The 19,650-nt window shown below is 57.2% G+C and overlaps 2 protein-coding genes across 4 annotated transcripts in view; one reads left to right on the forward strand and one right to left on the reverse strand.

The window, feature by feature from the left end:
- Window positions 1-1,764: 1,764 nt before the first annotated feature.
- Window positions 1,765-9,526, forward strand: LOC135317619 (butyrophilin subfamily 1 member A1-like). The gene is made up of 8 exons (XM_064474009.1): window positions 1,765-2,657; window positions 3,351-3,467; window positions 3,856-4,203; window positions 4,768-4,875; window positions 5,318-5,335; window positions 5,727-5,747; window positions 6,691-6,723; window positions 6,985-9,526. Exons 1-8 carry the CDS (start codon window positions 2,627-2,629, stop codon window positions 7,662-7,664), a joined length of 1,356 nt encoding a protein of 451 aa, XP_064330079.1. The 5' UTR covers window positions 1,765-2,626; the 3' UTR covers window positions 7,665-9,526.
- A 1,514-nt stretch (window positions 9,527-11,040) lies between these two features.
- The window catches only part of LOC135317611 (butyrophilin subfamily 1 member A1-like), a 28,143-nt gene continuing 19,533 nt past the window's right edge, over window positions 11,041-19,650 (reverse strand). The window contains exons 1-8 of one of the 3 annotated variants that reach the window (XM_064473974.1): window positions 16,558-18,970; window positions 15,749-15,865; window positions 15,013-15,360; window positions 14,342-14,449; window positions 13,883-13,900; window positions 13,471-13,491; window positions 12,495-12,527; window positions 11,041-12,233 (exon numbers count right to left, since the gene is read on the reverse strand). In XM_064473974.1, coding sequence (XP_064330044.1) covers window positions 11,554-12,233; window positions 12,495-12,527; window positions 13,471-13,491; window positions 13,883-13,900; window positions 14,342-14,449; window positions 15,013-15,360; window positions 15,749-15,865; window positions 16,558-16,768 — 1,536 coding nt within the window. In that variant the 5' untranslated portion in view covers window positions 16,769-18,970 and the 3' untranslated portion in view covers window positions 11,041-11,553. Of the gene's footprint in view, window positions 12,234-12,433; window positions 12,528-13,470; window positions 13,492-13,882; window positions 13,901-14,341; window positions 14,450-15,012; window positions 15,361-15,748; window positions 15,866-16,557; window positions 18,971-19,650 lie in introns of those variants that run through there. The other 2 variants (XM_064473976.1, XM_064473975.1) reach the window with 2 other exon arrangements.

Genomic DNA, 19,650 nt, shown 5'->3' on the forward strand with positions numbered 1-19,650 from the left:
ACACCCCGAATATATCAAATCTCAGCCTATTTTGCTTTTTAAGGCTTCTTTTTTCTTCCCCCAAAACACAAAACGTCCTCGCTCCGTACCTCACACGTGGGTGTCTAAATATGCATTTTTATTGCATGCTCTTAAACCCCCCCTTGCTTAAACTGTTTTCATCTAAACCCTCCTATTATTCACCTTGATCTCCAAGGATGATCTCGCCCCAGAAAATTCCCTTGGGAAATGCAGCAGGTTCCTGTTTTCCTGGAAAATCTTCTCCCTCTTGTTGTTTGGCCAGGATTTGGGTCTAACCAGGACCTGACCCTGAGGACCCCAGACAAGTTTTAAACCTGGGTCTGAGCAGGACCTGAGCCTGAGGACCCCAGATAAGTTTTAAAGCTGGTTCTAACCAGGATCTGACCCCATGGAATCTAGCCAAGTCTTGAAATTAGGTCTAAGCAGGACATCAAGCCAAGAAGCCTAGCCTAGTTTTGAAGCTGGGACTAACTGCAAAGCCAGTGCTGCTTCAAGGAAGGAATTAACCTCTGACATACCTGAGCAAGGAGAGCAGCCAGGCCTAGGCTGGAGACAAGCCCAGAGCAAGGGATCAGCAAGGCCCACAGACACCCCTCCAAAGCAACTTGCAAAACACCTAAAAATCCCAAGGCTGAGCTTAAATAGAGCCCCTGGACCACCAGTGGGGTTTCCCAAGGTGGGGCTAATCAGGGCTGTTAATTAACTTAATTAACCTCAGCTCTTCTCTTTCTCCTGGTGAGGAGGAGAAAGCGCTGGGGCTGGGGCTGGGGCTGGGGCTGGGGCTGGGGCTGGGGCTGATGCCGATGCCTTCCCCCCCTGCAATATTCCTAGCTGTTTCTCTCATCCCAGTAGGTCCCAGTTTGCTGCAATCATCCCGTTCCACGGGAGGGCAGCGAATGGCCGCAGCAGGTCCAGCTCGGGTGGGGGTTGGGGTCCTGCTGGAGAAGGATCCAGGGGAGGCAAAGAAATGGGGGAAAATAATTGTAAAAAAAGGGGGGAAAGACGAGCATTTGCTGGGGATGGAGATTTGAGCTTCTCCCATCAAGAAGCCGCTTCTCGTTACTTCCAGGAGATCCTTGGCGGAGGTGGCCATGTATTTCGGCATGAGGAGGGGGCGCTGCTGGAACCCATGCGGGGAGGGCTCTGCCGGGGTGATGCCGGAGGCTACGAGGCAGCGGCGGCGCTGGGTAAGGGCTTCGCCCCTTTCGCTCTCGCTTAGGGCGCCTTCGGCCGCGCAAAATGATTCCTGCAGCGTCACGTGTCGACTTCTTTCTGCTTTTCCCCTCTTAAATCACTTCCCCTCTTAAATGATGGGGGCAGGCGGGCAAGGAAAGCTGATTCCCAGCAGTCATTTCCCTGTGAGAAATCCCCAGAGCTCTGCATTTTGAACAAATAATACTCATCGATAAAGCCAAGGGTGGGCTGTGCGTGAGGCCCGTGAGGTGGGGGCGGCTTGGGGGCAACGTGGTTGCACCCAGGGAATGCGTGGGAATGCCTGAAACAAAAGGAGGGGGTATTTTTCTCTTCTGCTGGGTGGGTTTTTAACTCTTTGGGTTTTTTTAACCTTGTTTTCCTCCTCTGCTCCTCAAACTGATAATTGCAGCCACGTCTGGCAAATGCCCTTCCCTGGGGTGTGGAAATGGGAAAGAATAAAGTATCTGAGCTGCTCCCACGCGTCTGTTTTTACTGGGGCTCCGCTTTATTAGAACAAAAGGTGGCACAAGGGGAAAAACCGAAGGGGAAAATGCCCAGAAAGGTTTATTCCTGGTGCAGAAGTGACGGGGGAAGGTGCAACGAAAGGTTTATTCCTGGTGCCGACCCCAGCCCGGTGCTGGCTTCCAACCTCACCCCCCATCCTAAACACGCCGCGCGTTGGACAGGCAGAGGCGGAGGCGTGGACGGCAGCAAAGCTGTCGTGGGAAATTAAAGAAGAGCTCGCTGCAGCTGATCCTGAGATTTAGCCCTCCTAAAAAGCTGTTTTCCCTATCTTTTGCGTGGGAGGGGTCGCGGGAGATACCTGTGAGCTCGTTGAAAGGCTTTAAGGAAGTTCCTGGCGGTATCTCAGCTCGAGGGAGAGGAAGGGAGCTGTGACTCATGCCCTTATCAGCCAGCAGCTTTCCAGACCAAGGCCACGGCTCCTTTAGGACGAGCTCAGAGGTTGTCCCTCCAGTCTTTGCTGGTGCCTGTTGTTCAGTGACATCACAAGCCTGACTTTGAGGGAAAAAACGCTCTTGCAAAGGCAATGCCTGCACTGCATATATATATATATATAGAGAGAGAGAGATGTAAATCGCACAGGCAGGGGTCGGCTGCACGCTCGGCCCTTGGGCAGCAGCGACGATGCACCCGGGACGGACGGACGGACGGACAGAGGGGGAGGTGTGACCTGAGGGTTTGTACTTTGACCTTGTCTCGGAGGCAGTTATGGGCTTGTGCCCGCCCGGATCTGCCCCACCTCCCTTCCCAGAAGCCATAAAGCACGAAGGGAAAGGGAATTTTGCTCTCGGTTTCAGGTCCCTTGTGGGGCTGCGCTGTTGTCTCCCCCTTCCCAGCCCCACGGCGGGGGGCAGGAGCGCAGCACCGCAGCCCACCCCCGCCAGGAGCGATGGCTGCCTGCACCCCAGCAGGCAGGGCTGGTAGGGCAGGGCGCTTGGGCGGGCATCGGGGGGCACGCGGGTGGAAGGGGCCCCCAGGGGTGCAGCCGGCCATGGGGGTCCCCACGGGGACATTTGGGGACCTCCCCCAACCAGGGGACCCAGCCCAGGGCCAAATCTGAATGGGGGTGGGGGTTTTGGGGTGCGGGGGATTTATGGGGTGGTTTGTTGTGGTTCTGTTTAAGAGCGCAGCCTGTTCAACCCTGCCCCATGGTTGCAAAAATCAGCTCCCACCACCCCAAACTGCCCCTTTCTCCCTCCTGCCCTCCCGGCTTTGCGGGAAGCCCTGAGCCCTTGCAGAGTTGTGACAGCAGTGCCGGACCTGAGCCCGGGCTGTGCAAAGAGCACCGTCAGAGACAGCAGAATGGGGGTATTTTATTCTGTGGGTGGGTGGGAAAAGGTCGAGGGAGGAGGGGCACCTCCATCCCTGGAGGTACCAACCTCACGCGGGCAGGACCCAGAGCTACCCAGCCCCTCGGCCCGCTCTGAGCAGGGCTTGGTGCAGGGAGCCCACTGATCCCACCCACCCTACACGCTTTTTCACCAGTGCCGAGTTCTCCAGCGTTTTCTGTCCAGGCTTCATCTACAAAACCCCCTTCAAATGGGTGCTCTCGGCACCGCCCCCGCGGTTGTGTTAAATGGATTTGTCGTTCCCCTCCGTTCATCTTTCCCCAGTGAAAGCGGATGGGAAGGTGCTGGTTTCCTCACGCCCCTGCCTCCCTCGCGTCACCTCTGCCCTGGCTCGTGCTGTGATTTTCTCCTGTGCCTTTCTCGTCCCTGAGCTGGAGGGCGGTAAGGAGCTCCAGAACTTCTTCCGTGACACCCACCCTTTGGGATCTATTTTTTCCCCCCGGCATCTTAACACGATGCAAAAGGTGTATTTAAAAGGCAGGTGGGATAAAGAGCGAGGTGTGGGGTCTCGTGGGAGGTGGTGGAAGCGCCCTACGAAGCGGTGAGGGTTTGGGGATCCGTCATCTCCATGGGTGGAGCTCCAGAGCCAGCCCAGTCCTCGACCGTCTAAAATACCCCAAGCTCTGCCTCCAGCACTGTCAGACGTGCCACGAACCCAACCACAGTCCTTAAAAACCCAACTCAATTACGTGCACGTCGAGGCAGCAGCAGAACCGCGTGTGCCCGTGTGTCTCGGGCGTCTCTTCTTCTCACCCGCCACCTTTCGCAGCCCAGTTCAGGGTCTTGGGACCCGACCAGCCGGTCACTGCCGTCGTGGGAGAAGACGTCGTGCTGCCTTGCCGCCTCTCCCCGAGGCTGAACGCCGAGAACATGGACGTCCTGTGGTTTCGGTCCACATCCTCCATGTACATCCACTATCACCGCAATGGGCAGGACGACTACTCCTCCCAGATGCCCCAATACCGGGGGAGGACAGAGCTGTCAAAGGAGGGCCTCTCTGTTGGGAACGTTTCCTTGAGGATCCTCAGCACCCGGCTGAGCGATGAGGGACAGTACCGGTGTCGCGTCCAAGATTGGGATTTTGGTGAAGAAGTCTCTGTGGAGCTGCAGGTAGCAGGTAAAAGGCTGGAGTCAGGGTTGTCTACAAGACGCGCCCCCGGCATGTCCCATTTGCCCACCCCCACGCACAAATCCCCTCTGGTCTCTCTCTGCTGGGCAGCCCAGCTCCTCGCCAGCATCTCCCCACCTGCCTGGCCCCAGATCCCTGCACAACAGGGCCTGGCCCACGGCCAAAGCCCTCACACCTCTCCAGGAGAGCAACACCAGCCTCCGGAGAAACAAACCAGGCTTGGGTGTGCCCAGAGTGAAAGTCCGTGCGGTTCTGGGTTCATCTGGGGCAGGAGGCAAAGAGGGAGAAATGCCACCAATTCCAGGCCAAGGAACACTGAATTATTGTTTTAGGAGAAAGTTGGTCTCAGTGTAGTTTTTTAAAGAAACCTTGAATAAATCAGGGATTTTTAAATTAAAATTGAAGAACACTCTATTTAAATATCAACCTCAGTTCTAAATATTTCAACAAAGATGCTCAAAGTTTACGGAAAGGCACGTTCACTCCAACACACAACGTACACCCGTCATTGCATCCCAGATTAACCCAACTGGGGCAATTTTCCTATTCCAGACTCCATTTTCCCAAAGGAATATCCCTGGAAGGTGGCTTTCTTCGTGACCCTGGCTGCCTGCTTCGCTTCCCTGGTTGCCTTCCCTCTTTTCATCTCACGGCTACGAGGTAAGGCATTAGGCAGGAGCAAGGGGACTTTGGGGCACCCAAGAGGGTCTCTGAGCACCCAAGAGCACACGGAATTGATCTGGACCTGCTCACGGGAGGACCAGCTGCCCCCACACATTTCAGACTCCCTCGAGCTCTGTCCCACTGAAACATGCCAAAAAGAGCACTTTGGAGGCCCCAAACGCAGAATCTCCATCCCCAAGAGCTCACGCCCTTGACCAGGGGGAACCACCACAGCCTCAAAGCAAACCCCGGGGCTGCAGGTGCAGGAGGCAGAGCTCCAACACCACCAGACACCCCCATGTCACACCAGACCCCAAATCCAGCATCAGCCGACCCAAAACACACCTGAAATGTCCCCATTGTGGGTCACCCTCACGTGACGTAGGTGTGGGAGAAACCTTCCTGTAACCCACGTGATGTTCTCTCTTCTCTCTTACAGCCCAAAGCAGAGAACTAGGTAAGAGACACTTTATTTTTCTCCCCCACTTTTGACAATAGAGTGGGGGTTTTTGATAGCGATGAGGGTTGGCTCTCGCATGCGTGCATCTCCTAGATTTGCCTTGAAAGTGGCATTTGGTGGGTAATTTCACACCAAAAAGACATTTGAAAGAATTAGGAGGGGTGGGGAAGGGTTGAAAAGACTTCATTTAAATTCTGAAAGCACACCAAATAGACACGGAATTAGGGAAATCCCTGTTTTCCTCCTGCTGTTTCCCCTTTTCTAACCACGCTCTGCCAGTGATGCCGTTGGTGCGGAGCTGCCGCCCCATTCCCGTACCCCAGGCCACTCACAAGTTCCTGTCAGGAAGGAAACTTCCTCTCACAGTTATTCCTGCTTTTCCTTCCAGGGAAACGCGATGCCGAAATCCGTAAGTGATGTGGGGTTTTTCTGTCGCTGAGGGGAAAATACGAGCTGCAGAGGGACGCTTGCTTCATGGCGGCAGTTCATGAGGCAGCGGGGAGGGGGCGAGCAAATGCGGGACCAGATCAAGTGCCTGACTCCATCGGGGCTGGCCAACGTGGGTGACCGACCCTAGGGGAGACCAAATCTCTTCATTTTTGGGTAATAAACCTCTGAGGAGATGGGCTGCGGTTTAGGAAGCCTGTCCGTAGCCCGCAGGTTTGTAGGAGTTGAATTCTACCTCGGGTACGGCTTTTGAGGAGAGCTTGGCTTTGGGGTAACCGAATTCTGGAATAACAAAAATCAGCCTCCCTGGCTTTGGAGGAGTAGCAATATGGAGGAAGAAAACCAGCTTCCTCATCCTCAAGGGAATAAAACCCACCTTGGCATGGTTGTCCCCAAAGGCCACCCCAGACAGCGATAAATCCCCATCTCCCCTTGGCGCCCAACGTCAAATCACCAGCGTTGATGGCCACATGGCTAACGGAGAGGCCTCAAGCGAGAGGAGGACCCAGGCACCCTTCTGCTCTGGGCATCAGGGCACGCCGCCCATCAAAACCCTCTTTCAGACAACCAGTTCAGCAGGTTTTCCCCAAAAATCTGTAACGCTTTCAACACAGATTTTTTGGGGGATGGTGGGGTAAGTTTTGCTCAGGTTTGTTACCAAGCCCCCTCCAAGAGTGATGGCAAACACTCCCAGGGGCTAACTAAAAACCCCCAAACTGGACCAGGAAGGATGTCCATGTTCCCATTTTGGTGAATCTACGTTGTCAAATAAGGTAAATTTGGGTACATGAAAGGCAAGCATGGCTGGGAGTGGTCTGCAGCGCTGGGGACCACCACCCCAAATCACCCCACGGCCCCTCCTCATGCCACCGCACCTGCTTGTGACCACGTCTCTTTGCTTTCAGGGTGGAGAAACACCATCTTCTCGGTGGAAGAAGGTACCGGGGTGTGGGGCTTTGCCTCTCCATGGGTCTCTTCCCCTGTGCTGCTGGTGGGGGGGTGGGTAAATGGAGGGCTGAGCCTCCACGCCCCAACTGCTCTGATGCCCCCCGCTCCCTTTCCCCACCACATCTCCCTTTTTCTGTCTCTCTTTTTGTGGCACTTGAGGTCCCACAAATCAGTTCTCCAAGGGGAGCCCACCTGAGGAGACCCCAAAGGCAACGGGGGTCTCCAGCTGAGCTCTCCCCCTCTCCCCGCAGTGCACGTCACGCTGGACGCGGACACGGCGCACCCACAGCTCATCCTCTCGGATGGTGGGAAGAGCGTACGGTGGGGAGTCACGCGGCAAGAGGTGCCAGATAACCCCGAGAGATACGACACCGACCCCTGCGTCCTAGGCCAGGAGGGATTCACCTCCGGGAGATACTTCTGGGATGTGGATGTGGGGGTGGAGGAAGGAGGGCTCTGGGCATTGGGGGTGGCCAAGGAGTCAACGGAGAGGAAGGGGGAGATCGACCGGGATCCTCGAAACGGGATCTGGGCTATTGGTCACTGGTGGGGAGAGTATTGGGCTGTGACCTCCCCTGAGCGCACAGTTCTCAGCCTCACAAAGAGACCCCGGACAATTCGGGTTTACCTGGACACTGAGGCACAGAAGGTAGCCTTCTTCAACGCTGACAACCAAGACCTGCTCCACACTTTCCCACTGGACCCCTTGAGTGGGGAGAGGATCCGTCCCTGGTTCTGGGTTCTCCTGTCCGCCCAGCTCACCCTGAAGTCACCTCCTTCGCCCCCACGCGTCCCCAGCGAGGAGGAGCCTCTGCTCCCTTCCTGCATCCCCCTGCCGACCCTCCCCACGGGACGACGGGCCCCGCGCACGCCGACAGCAGGACATGACCAAGACGGGGAAATCCATGCTGCTGTCCACGAGCAGCCATGATCAATGCCCAAGGCTCTGCCGGCTGCGTCGTGCCACCAGGGCGCCCCGAGACTCTCCCAGTGAAGCCATGGCGGCCCCCCCACCTGAGCAGAGCTATCCCCGCTCCTGCTGGAGCCTGCGACAAGATGTAGCCGTGGCTAAGGCACATTCGCCTCTCCTAAGGTGATGTCTCCAAGCAAGGCGCTTCCGCTGAGACGCCCTTGTGCTTCTGCTACGGGCAGAGTCCGACCCAACCAGGCTGTTGGGACCCGAGGGCGTCAGAACCCCCCTGAGATAGGGAAGAGAAACCCCCCAGTGCCAGAACCGAGATGAGAGTCTGGGGAGAAGGAGCCGCACATCTCCACCCTCTTCCTCTCTACTTCACCTCCAGCCCCCAAAGCCTCATCAAACGGGGCCAGTTGAAGGGCTGGGGGTGGTCTCTGGTCTGTCACTGGGTTCCTGATGTCCACCTGATTGGTGGAGGACTTGTAGGACAAAGAAGGTCTCCTGGGAATACTGGCAGATAGACTTTGCAGAGTTACCTAGATGTAATCAGTATCAATATGTACTGGGATTAGTAGATCCTTTCCCTGGTTGGCCGGAGGCTTTCCCTGGTGCCAGCAGAGCTAGAGAAGTCAGCAGGGTTTTATCCAAATAAATTACACCAGGCTTTGTCACTGCGGAGGGAATCTCCTCTGACATTGGGCCTCCTTTTGTTGGAGCAGTAGTAGAGGGAACTTCCAAGTTGTTACAGACTAAGTGGGAATTACAGACCCCCGGGAGGCCTCAGTCTCCTGGGAAAGGGGAAAGGCTGGATCAGACCCTCAAGAGGCAAGTTGCTACACTTTGCCAGGAAGCACACCTTACGCGGGCAGAAGCCCTACCTTCAGCTCCTTTGCGAATTCCAATAACCCCGAGGCCTAAGGAGGGCGTGAGCCCCCTTGAGATCGTGTACGGGAGAGCATATCCTACAAACCTCTTAAACGTCAAGGGAGACCAAACACATCTAAGAGGACAGGCTGCCATCAAAGGATATTTGATTTCTCTCTCGCAGACTTTGCCTTCACCACACACGTACCTAAATCCAAGGGCTTCTCTTCCCTTGGACACACCAGTCCACCCATTCCAGCCAGGAGGCGCTGGCGGCGTACGAACCTGGAAAGACGAGCCCTTGAAGGAAAAGTGGAAAGGGCCCTCTACTGAACTGCTGGAGACTTCTACTGTGGCTAAGGTAGAAGGAATTGATCCCTGGATTCATTATACACAGGTAAGAAGGGCACCAAGGCCCGATCAAGACGAATGGACCTCCATCCCAGCTGGGGAAGTTAGACCTGGACTGACCAGAGCCCCCCGATGAACCGTGCTTAGGAAGTAGGACTTGCCTCCGTAGAGATTAAGTGCCTATTTTCCCTACAAGGACATTATAGGACCCCCTCGGGAAACGTTGCTAATCGAACGACACCAAGATGATAGTTGTCTATTCAGTATTTGCCTGTAAAGGAGATTTAATCTCACAACTAACCCAGTCGTTCGGGAGAAGCCACAGGGCAGCAGTTGAACTGCATGACCGCGTGTCGTCCACTGCCAGAATCCGTTGCGACCCCCAGATTGGGGAATCTTAGTTCTAGATTTAAATTGAAGCTTTGGAACCGTAAGAGCGCAAAATTCAGTAACAGTGGGTAAAGTAATTGCATTTGGGTGTTGCTACGGTGTCATGGAGTTTGTGCATATACACATTTAAGCGATAAGGATCGTTGTGTTCACGTCCCAAACATCACTGAAAATCTAACTGATTAATTAAACTGAATAAAGCGAGTAGAAAAGTCAAGGCAGGACCTGAGGCTTCAATAAAATCGGTCAGTTAAAGACAATATTACATAAAATGTACCATTGGAGTGATACGTTTAACTGTAGAAAGACCTTGCAGTGTCTCGGCGCGGGGGGCGGCTCTGTGCAGTCACCACCCAGCCCCCACCGTTGCGGGAAAATGAGTTGAATAAAGAACCTCCGCGCTGGGTGGAGTTTGGCGCTTTGCACAGCGGGCAAAGGAACCCGCTTTTTGGGAGAACAGTGGAGTGACCATCACCCGAGGGAGCCCATCCCCCCTGGGGGAGCATCACCTCCGGCTGAGCACCCTCCATCGGAGAACATAACCCCTGGGGGAATCATCGCCCATGGAAGAGCATTGTCCCTGGGAGGGTTAGTCCTTGGGTGATGATCCCCCCCAGGAGAGCATCACCCCAGGGGACCATCAGCACCCCGGGAGAACATCATCCCCAGGAAAGCATCACCCCTGGGGAGCATCATCTTTGGGTGCCCATCACCCAAGGGAGGGGACATCAACCCTGGGGGAGCATGACCTGCAGGAGAGCCCCCTCCAACACAGACCATCACCCATGGAGGGGGTGTCATCCTCATGTGGCCATCACCCAAGGGAGACCATCCCTCATGGAGGAGGCATCATCCTCACGTGACCATCACCCAAGGGAGACCATCACCCATGGAGGGGGCACCATCCTCAGGTGACCATCACCCAAGGGAGACCATCACCCATGGAGGGGGCACCATCCTCACGTGACCATCACCCAAGGGAGACCATCACCCATGGAGGGGGCGTCATCCTCAGGTGACCATCACCCAAGGGAGACCATCCCCCATGGAGGGGGCGTCACCCTCATGTGACCATCACACGAGGGAGACCATCCCCCATGGGGAGCATCTCCCAGGGGTTCAGCAAGGCCCCGCTGGGTGCAGCCTGGCCTTGCGTTTCTTGAACCATCTCTGGGTGCAGAAAGGGGTGACGGGAAGAGAGAACCAGCATCTGCTGAGGTTTTTCCCCCCCAACAACTGCAAATGTATTGGGGGTCGGTAAGATTTGGGGTTTAAAAGCCGCTGCCAGGGCAGGTCGGGGCTCTGCTGCCGACTTCCTCCAGCTCAGCCAGAAGCTGAAGAAAAAGAGAAGCTCCCTTTAGCTGCACCGTGCGTGGAGGGAAGTGGGACACGCACCCCTTGGAGATGCCTACGGGGCTCAGCGGTCACCAGCAGAAGGGTCCGCAGACAGGACCCTGTCCTCAGGCAGCAGCATTGTCAGGGCCTAATCAGGGCTTATTAGCATTATCAGGGCTAATTAGCATGAATGACCCTGATCAGCCCCACCTAGGACCAGCTGATGGCCCAAGGGCTCTCCTTAAGCCCAGCCCAGGGTGCTGGGCTCTGTTGGGGGGGCCATGGCCAAGGCTGAGCTGCAGCCCATGGTTCCTCCTGATGTGCAGACTTGGTTCCTGCCTCGACCCTGGACCTGCCTCATCCCTCTGGCTTTGCCTGATGATCCGGACCCTTGGCGGAACGTGGCTGCTCTGCAGGACCCTTCCTCCCCATCAAGTCACCCGCAGAGGTGTCAAGGAGAGAATTTTTATAGAAAAAGCCTATTTTATGAGTACATTGGAATGCCGGGGGAGGTGGTAGGTGTCAGGAACTGAGCGCCTGGCCAGAGACCACCCCCAGCCCTCCAACTGGCCCCGTTTGATGAGGCTTTGGGGGCTGGAGGTGAAGTAGAGAGGAAGAGGGTGGAGATGTGCGGCTCCTTCTCCCCAGACTCTCATCTCGGTTCTGGCACTGGGGGGTTTCTCTTCCCTATCTCAGGGGGGTTCTGACGCCCTCGGGTCCCAACAGCCTGGTTGGGTCGGACTCTGCCCGTAGCAGAAGCACAAGGGCGTCTCAGCGGAAGCGCCTTGCTTGGAGACATCACCTTAGGAGAGGCGAATGTGCCTTAGCCACGGCTACATCTTGTCGCAGGCTCCAGCAGGAGCGGGGATAGCTCTGCTCAGGTGGGGGGGCCGCCATGGCTTCACTGGGAGAGTCTCGGGGCGCCCTGGTGGCACGACGCAGCCGGCAGAGCCTTGGGCATTGATCATGGCTGCTCGTGGACAGCAGCATGGATTTCCCCGTCTTGGTCATGTCCTGCTGTCGGCGTGCGCGGGGCCCGTCGTCCCGTGGGGAGGGTCGGCAGGGGGATGCAGGAAGGGAGCAGAGGCTCCTCCTCGCTGGGGACGCGTGGGGGCGAAGGAGGTGACTTCAGGGTGAGCTGGGCGGACAGGAGAACCCAGAACCAGGGACGGATCCTCTCCCCACTCAAGGGGTCCAGTGGGAAAGTGTGGAGCAGGTCTTGGTTGTCAGCGTTGAAGAAGGCTACCTTCTGTGCCTCAGTGTCCAGGTAAACCCGAATCGTCCGGGGTCTCTTTGTGAGGCTGAGAACTGTGCGCTCAGGGGAGGTCAGAGCCCAATACTCTCCCCACCAGTGACCAATACCCCAGATCCCATTTCGAGGATCCCGGTCGATCTCCCCCTTCCTCTCCGTGGACTCCTTGGCCACCCCCAATGCCCAGAGCCCTCCTTCCTCCATCCCCACATCCACATCCCAGAAGTATCTCCCGGAGGTGAATCCCTCCTGGCCCAGGACGCAGGGGTCGGTGTCGTATCTCTCGGGGTTATCTGGCACCTCTTGCCGCGTGACTCCCCACCGTACGCTCTTCCCACCATCCGAGAGGATGAGCAGTGGGTGCGCCGTGTCCGCGTCCAGCGTGACGTGCACTGCGGGGAGAGGGGGAGAGCTCAGCTGGAGACCCCCGTTGCCTTTGGGGTCTCCTCAGGTGGGCTCCCCTTGGAGAACTGATTTGTGGGACCTCAAGTGCCACAAAAAGAGAGACAGAAAAAGGGAGATGTGGTGGGGAAAGGGAGCGGGGGGCATCAGAGCAGTTGGGGCGTGGAGGCTCAGCCCTCCATTTACCCACCCCCCCACCAGCAGCACAGGGGAAGAGACCCATGGAGAGGCAAAGCCCCACACCCCGGTACCTTCTTCCACCGAGAAGATGGTGTTTCTCCACCCTGAAAGCAAAGAGACGTGGTCACAAGCAGGTGCGGTGGCATGAGGAGGGGCCGTGGGGTGATTTGGGGTGGTGGTCCCCAGCGCTGCAGACCACTCCCAGCCATCCTTGCCTTTCATGTACCCAAATTTACCTTATTTGACAATGTAGATTCACCAAAATGGGAACATGGACATCCTTCCTGGTCCAGTTTGGGGGTTTTTAGTTAGCCCCTGGGAGTGTTTGCCATCACTCTTGGAGGGGGCTTGGTAACAAACCTGAGCAAAACTTACCCCACCATCCCCGAAAAAATCTGTGTTGAAAGCGTTACAGATTTTTGGGGAAAACCTGCTGAACTGGTTGTCTGAAAGAGGGTTTTGATGGGCGGCGTGCCCTGATGCCCAGAGCAGAAGGGTGCCTGGGTCCTCCTCTCGCTTGAGGCCTCTCCGTCAGCCATGTGGCCATCAACGCTGGCGATTTGACGTTGGGCGCCAAGGGGAGATGGGGATTTATCGCTGTCTGGGGTGGCCTTTGGGGACAACCATGCCAAGGTGGGTTTTATTCCCTTGAGGATGAGGAAGCTGGTTTTCTTCCTCCATATTGCTACTCCTCCAAAGCCAGGGAGGGTGATTTTTGTTATTCCAGAATTCGGTTACCCCAAAGCCAAGCTCTCCTCAAAAGCCGTACCCGAGGTAGAATTCAACTCCTACAAACCTGCGGGCTACGGACGGGCTTCCTAAACCGCAGCCCATCTCCTCAGAGGTTTATTACCCAAAAATGAAGAGATTTGGTCTCCCCTAGGGTCGGTCACCCACGTTGGCCAGCCCCGATGGAGTCAGGCACTTGATCTGGTCCCGCATTTGCTCGCCCCCTCCCCGCTGCCTCATGAACTGCCGCCATGAAGCAAGCGTCCCTCTGCAGCTCGTATTTTCCCCTCAGCGACAGAAAAACCCCACATCACTTACGGATTTCGGCATCGCGTTTCCCTGGAAGGAAAAGCAGGAATAACTGTGAGAGGAAGTTTCCTTCCTGACAGGAACTTGTGAGTGGCCTGGGGTACGGGAATGGGGCGGCAGCTCCGCACCAACGGCATCACTGGCAGAGCGTGGTTAGAAAAGGGGAAACAGCAGGAGGAAAACAGGGATTTCCCTAATTCCGTGTCTATTTGGTGTGCTTTCAGAATTTAAATGAAGTCTTTTCAACCCTTCCCCACCCCTCGTAATTCTGTCAAATGTCTTTTTGGTGTGAAATTACCCACCAAATGCCACTTTCAAGGCAAATCTCGGAGATGCACGCATGCGAGAGCCAACCCTCATCGCTATCAAAAACCCCCACCTTATTTTCAAAAGTGGGGGAGAAAAATAAAGTGTCTCTTACCTAGTTCTCTGCTTTGGGCTGTAAGAGAGAAGAGAGAACATCACGTGGGTTACAGGAAGGTTTCTCCCACAGCTATGTCACGCGAGGGTGACCCACAATGGGGACATTTCAGGTGTGTTTTGGGTCGGCTGATGCTGGATTTGGGGTCTGGTGTGACATGGGGGTGTCTGGTGGTGTTGGAGCTCTGCCTCCTGCGCCTGCAGCCCCGGGGTTTGCTTTGAGGCTGTGGTGGTTCCCCCTGGTCAAGGGCGTGAGCTCTTGGGGATGGAGATTCTGCGTTTGGGGCCTCCAAAGTGCTCTTTTTGGCATGTTTCAGTGGGACAGAGCTCGAGGGAGTCTGAAATGTGTGGGGGCAGCTGGTCCTCCCGTGAGCAGGTCCACGTCATTCCGTGTGCTCTTGGGTGCTCAGAGACCCTCTTGGGTGCCCCAAAGTCCCCTTGCTCCTGCCTAATGCCTTACCTCGTAGACGTGAGATGAAAAGAGGGAAGGCAACCAGGGAAGCGAAGCAGGCAGCCAGGGTCACGAAGAAAGCCACCTTCCAGGGATATTCCTTTGGGAAAATGGAGTCTGGAATAGGAAAATTGCCCAAATTGGGTTAATCTGGGATGCAATGACGGGTGTACGTTGTGTGTTGGAGTGAACGTGCCTTTCCGTAAACTTTGAGCATCTGTGTTGAAATATTTAGACCTGAGGTAGATATTTCATAGTGTGTCCTTGAAGTTTAATTTAAAAATCCCTGATTTATTCAAGGTTTCTTTAAAAAACTACACTGAGACCAACTTTCTCCTAAAACAATAATTCAGTGTTCCTTGGCCTGGAATTGGTGGCATTTCTCCCTCTTTGCCTCCTGCCCCAGATGAACCCAGAACCGCACGGACTTTCACTCTGGGCACACCCAAGCCTGGTTTGTTTCTCCGGAGGCTGGTGTTGCTCTCCTGGAGAGGTGTGAGGGCTTTGGCCGTGGGCCAGGCCCTGTTGTGCAGGGATCTGGGGCCAGGCAGGTGGGGAGATGCTGGCGAGGAGCTGGGCTGCCCAGCAGAGAGAGACCAGAGGGGATTTGTGCGTGGGGGTGGGCAAATGGGACATGCCGGGGGCGCGTCTTGTAGACAACCCTGACTCCAGCCTTTTACCTGCTACCTGCAGCTCCACAGAGACTTCTTCACCAAAATCCCAATCTTGGACGCGACACCGGTACTGTCCCTCATCGCTCAGCCGGGTGCTGAGGATCCTCAAGGAAACATTCCCAACAGAGAGGCCCTCCTTTGACAGCTCTGTCCTCCCCCGGTATTGGGGCATCTGGGAGGAGTAGTCGTCCTGCCCATTGCGGTAATAGTGGATGTACATGGAGGATGTGGACCGAAACCACAGGACGTCCATGTTCTTGGCATTCAGCCTCGGGGAGAGGCGGCAAGGCAGCACGACGTCTTCTCCCACGACGGCAGTGACCGGCTGGTCGGGTCCCAAGACCCTGAACTGGGCTGCGAAAGGTGGCGGGTGAGAAGAAGAGACGCCCGAGACACACGGGCACACGCGGTTCTGCTGCTGCCTCGATGTGCACGTAATTGAGTTGGGTTTTTAAGGACTGTGGTTGGGTTCGTGGCACGTCTGGAAGTGCTGGAGGCAGAGCTTGGGGTATTTTAGACGGTCGAGGACTGGGCTGGCTCTGGAGCTCCACCCATGGAGATGACGGATCCCCAAACCCTCACCGCTTCGTAGGGCGCTTCCACCACCTCCCACGAGACCCCACACCTCGCTCTTTATCCCACCTGCCTTTTAAATACACCTTTTGCATCGTGTTATGATGCCGGGGGGAAAAAATAGATCCCAAAGGGTGGGTGTCACGGAAGAAGTTCTGGAGCTCCTTACCGCCCTCCAGCTCAGGGACGAGAAAGGCACAGGAGAAAATCACAGCACGAGCCAGGGCAGAGGTGACGCGAGGGAGGCAGGGGCGTGAGGAAACCAGCACCTTCCCATCCGCTTTCACTGGGGAAAGATGAACGGAGGGGAACGACAAATCCATTTAACACAACCGTGGGGGCGGTGCCGAGAGCACCCATTTGAAGGGGGTTTTGTAGATGAAGCCTGGACAGAAAACGCTGGAGAACTCGGCACTGGTGAAAAAGCGTGTAGGGTGGGTGGGATCAGTGGGCTCCCTGCACCAAGCCCTGCTCAGAGCGGGCCGAGGGGCTGGGTAGCTCTGGGTCCTGCCCGCGTGAGGTTGGTACCTCCAGGGATGGAGGTGCCCCTCCTCCCTCGACCTTTTCCCACCCACCCACAGAATAAAATACCCCCATTCTGCTGTCTCTGACGGTGCTCTTTGCACAGCCCGGGCTCAGGTCCGGCACTGCTGTCACAACTCTGCAAGGGCTCAGGGCTTCCCGCAAAGCCGGGAGGGCAGGAGGGAGAAAGGGGCAGTTTGGGGTGGTGGGAGCTGATTTTTGCAACCATAGGGCAGGGCTGAACAGGCTGCGCTCTTAAACAGAACCACAACAAACCATCCCATAAATCCCCGCACCCCAAAACCCCCACCCCCATTCAGATTTGGCCCTGGGCTGGGTCCCCTGGTTGGGGGAGGTCCCCAAATGTCCCCATGGGGACCCCCATGGCCGGCTGCACCCCTGGGGGCCCCTTCCACCCGCGTGCCCCCCGATGCCCGCCCAAGCGCCCTGCCCTACCAGCCCTGCCTGCTGGGGTGCAGGCAGCCATCGCTCCTGGCGGGGGTGGGCTGCGGTGCTGCGCTCCTGCCCCCGCCGTGGGGCTGGGAAGGGGGAGACAACAGCGCAGCCCCACAAGGGACCTGAAACCGAGAGCAAAATTCCCTTTCCCTTCGTGCGTTATGGCTTCTGGGAAGGGAGGTGGGGCAGATCCGGGCGGGCACAAGCCCATAACTGCCTCCGAGACAAGGTCAAAGTACAAACCCTCAGGTCACACCTCCCCCTCTGTCTGTCCGTCCGTCCGTCCCGGGTGCATCGTCGCTGCTGCCCAAGGGCCGAGCGTGCAGCCGACCCCTGCCTGTGCGATTTACATCTCTCTCTCTATATATATATATGCAGTGCAGGCATTGCCTTTGCAAGAGCGTTTTTTCCCTCAAAGTCACGCTTGTGATGTCACTGAACAACAGGCACCAGCAAAGACTGGAGGGACAACCTCTGAGCTCGTCCTAAAGGAGCCGTGGCCTTGGTCTGGAAAGCTGCTGGCTGATAAGGGCATGAGTCACAGCTCCCTTCCTCTCCCTCGAGCTGAGATACCGCCAGGAACTTCCTTAAAGCCTTTCAACGAGCTCACAGGTATCTCCCGCGACCCCTCCCACGCAAAAAATAGGGAAAACAGCTTTTTAGGAGGGCTAAATCTCAGGATCAGCTGCAGCGAGCTCTTCTTTAATTTCCCACGACAGCTTTGCTGCCGTCCACGCCTCCGCCTCTGCCTGTCCAACGCGCGGCGTGTTTAGGATGGGGGTGAGGTTGGAAGCCAGCACCGGGCTGGGGTCGGCACCAGGAATAAACCTTTCGTTGCACCTTCCCCCGTCACTTCTGCACCAGGAATAAACCTTTCCGGGCACTTTTCCCCTTCGGTTTTTCCCCTTGTGCCACCTTTTGTTTTAACAAAGCGGAGCCCCAGTAAAAACAGACGCGTGGGAGCAGCTCAGATAGTTTATTCTTTCCCATTTCGACACCCCAGGGAAGGGCATTTGCCAGACGTGGCTGCAATTATCGGTTTGAGGAGCAGAGGAGGGAAACAGGTTTAAGAGAAATACAAAGAAAGAGTTAAAAACCCACCCAGCAGAAGAGGAAAAATCCCCCTCCTTTTGTTTCAGGCATTCCCACGCATTCCCTGGGTGCAACCACGTTGCCCCCAAGCCGCCCCCACCTCACGGGCCTCACGCACAGCCCACCCTTGGCTTTATCGATGGGTATCATTTGTTCAAAATGCAGAGCTCTGGGGATTTCTCACAGGGAAATGACTGCTGGGAATCAGCTTTCCTTGCCCGCCTGCCCCCATCGTGCTGAAAGCCTTGCACGGCGCCGGCTGGCGTCAGCGGGGACGAGGCACAAAGCACCGTTCTGGCCCCTCAGGACCACGTTTCTCAGCTGCGTCTCCTCCCAACCGGGGGGGATGGGAGCGGGAAGAAGAGTGAAAGCCCCGTTGATGAACCTGAGCTTAAGGAAGGCAAAGCTACGCCCAAAGAGGTGGGGACTGGCAGCGGGTCGAGGGTTTGAGAGGGGAAAAGCAGAAAGAAGTCGACACGTGACGCTGCAGGAATCATTTTGCGCGGCCGAAGGCGCCCTAAGCGAGAGCGAAAGGGGCAAAGCCCTTACCCAGCGCCGCCGCGGCCTCGTAGCCTCCGGCATCACCCCGAGGGAGAACATCACCCCTGGGGGAGCACCATCCCCGCCATAGCCCCAGACAAAATGGGACTTTTTCTAAGCAAGCGCGAGCCACGGCGGGCTGGCAAAACAGAACCTGGCGGCCAGAGAAGGGAGGGGAGAGAGAGGGGAGCGCCTGTTTTACGCCTCTGACCTTGGAGAAGAGCCGAGAGGCTGATCAAAGGGAACATCCCGCCTCAGGAGGCACCGAGAGCTGGGTCACAGAGCCTGTAGTCAAAGGGAACCATGAGTCGGGGTGTTGGCAAGAGCTAACACGGAGGGGCCTCTAGGTGAACTCTCCCCATTAGAGCGCCCAGCATCCCCCAAAGCAGGGCAGAAACCCCCCTGCTCCAACGAGCCCCTCGCTCTCGGAGCACGCGTGGGGCACTGACAGGCAGCTGAACCTCTCGAGCGGAGCGAGACGAGGCCTGAGCAGCAGCTCGATGGGCGGCAGTGCGGGTGTGGGCTGTCACGGGCACAGGGCGCTGTGCCAACGCCTCGCAGCGCACGGCAGCTCTGTGCAGTCACCGCCCAGCCCCCAGCCCAGCCCCCAAACGGGCCCGTCCAAACCCCGCGGCTCTGGGCGGGGGTTGGCGTTTTGCAGCGCGGGCGAAGGAACCCGCTCTTCGGGACCCCAGCTCTGGGGGCCCCGGCGGGGCCCGTGGCAGCCACCGCACCGCGCCTGCCTCACCCTTGGCCTGGCCCAGCGCCCTCTCCTCCCAGTGCTCTGCAGCTTCTTTGCTGAGGGCTCCAGCTCCAGCGTGAATTTCATCCCCTGCAGAGGCTCGAGAGGGGCGCGGGGGTCGCTCCTGTCGTGCCCCCGCTGAGCGGGCGGTCGCCACCTCCCCCCGCCGCCGATTCGGCGCCTTCTGGGCCCAGAAGTTCCCTTTCACCGCTGGGGACGTCCCCCCTGGCCTCCCCTTACCTCCCCCCCTCTCTGCGGCAGGGCGGCCCCGCTGCCAGGCTTTCCGCAGGCCCTCGCCAGCGCGGCGTGCGTTGCCGATACCCTCTCGCCCGGCCCCAGCGTTATTTACTGCCTCGGGAAGGTTCTCAGGGGTCAGTTGCCACCCCTCACGCTGACCCTCTCTTAACCACGACTAACTCCTGCGCTACCCCGCCGCATCCCAGAAGAACAGGCACGTTTGCCGTCGCAATTCCCCCCTTTGGGAGTTGCAGACGTTTCACCCGGGACGTCCATAATCTGTGGCCCGTGTTACGCTGCCGACAAAGACAGGCCTCGGCATCGCCGCCTTCATGCGGCTCGTTGTCGTTGCCAGGGTGGGCGTCGCAACCCCTGGAACAACCGAACCCGGGACCAAACCGCCCTGCGAGGGACCGTCCACCCGCCCTTCCAAACCCGAAGTCTGTGGCTCTCCGTCCCAGGCCGAGCGCGGCGCCCGCTCC

This window comes from Phalacrocorax carbo, chromosome 26, assembly GCF_963921805.1.
Source record: "Phalacrocorax carbo chromosome 26, bPhaCar2.1, whole genome shotgun sequence".
Lineage (NCBI taxonomy): Eukaryota > Metazoa > Chordata > Aves > Suliformes > Phalacrocoracidae > Phalacrocorax > Phalacrocorax carbo.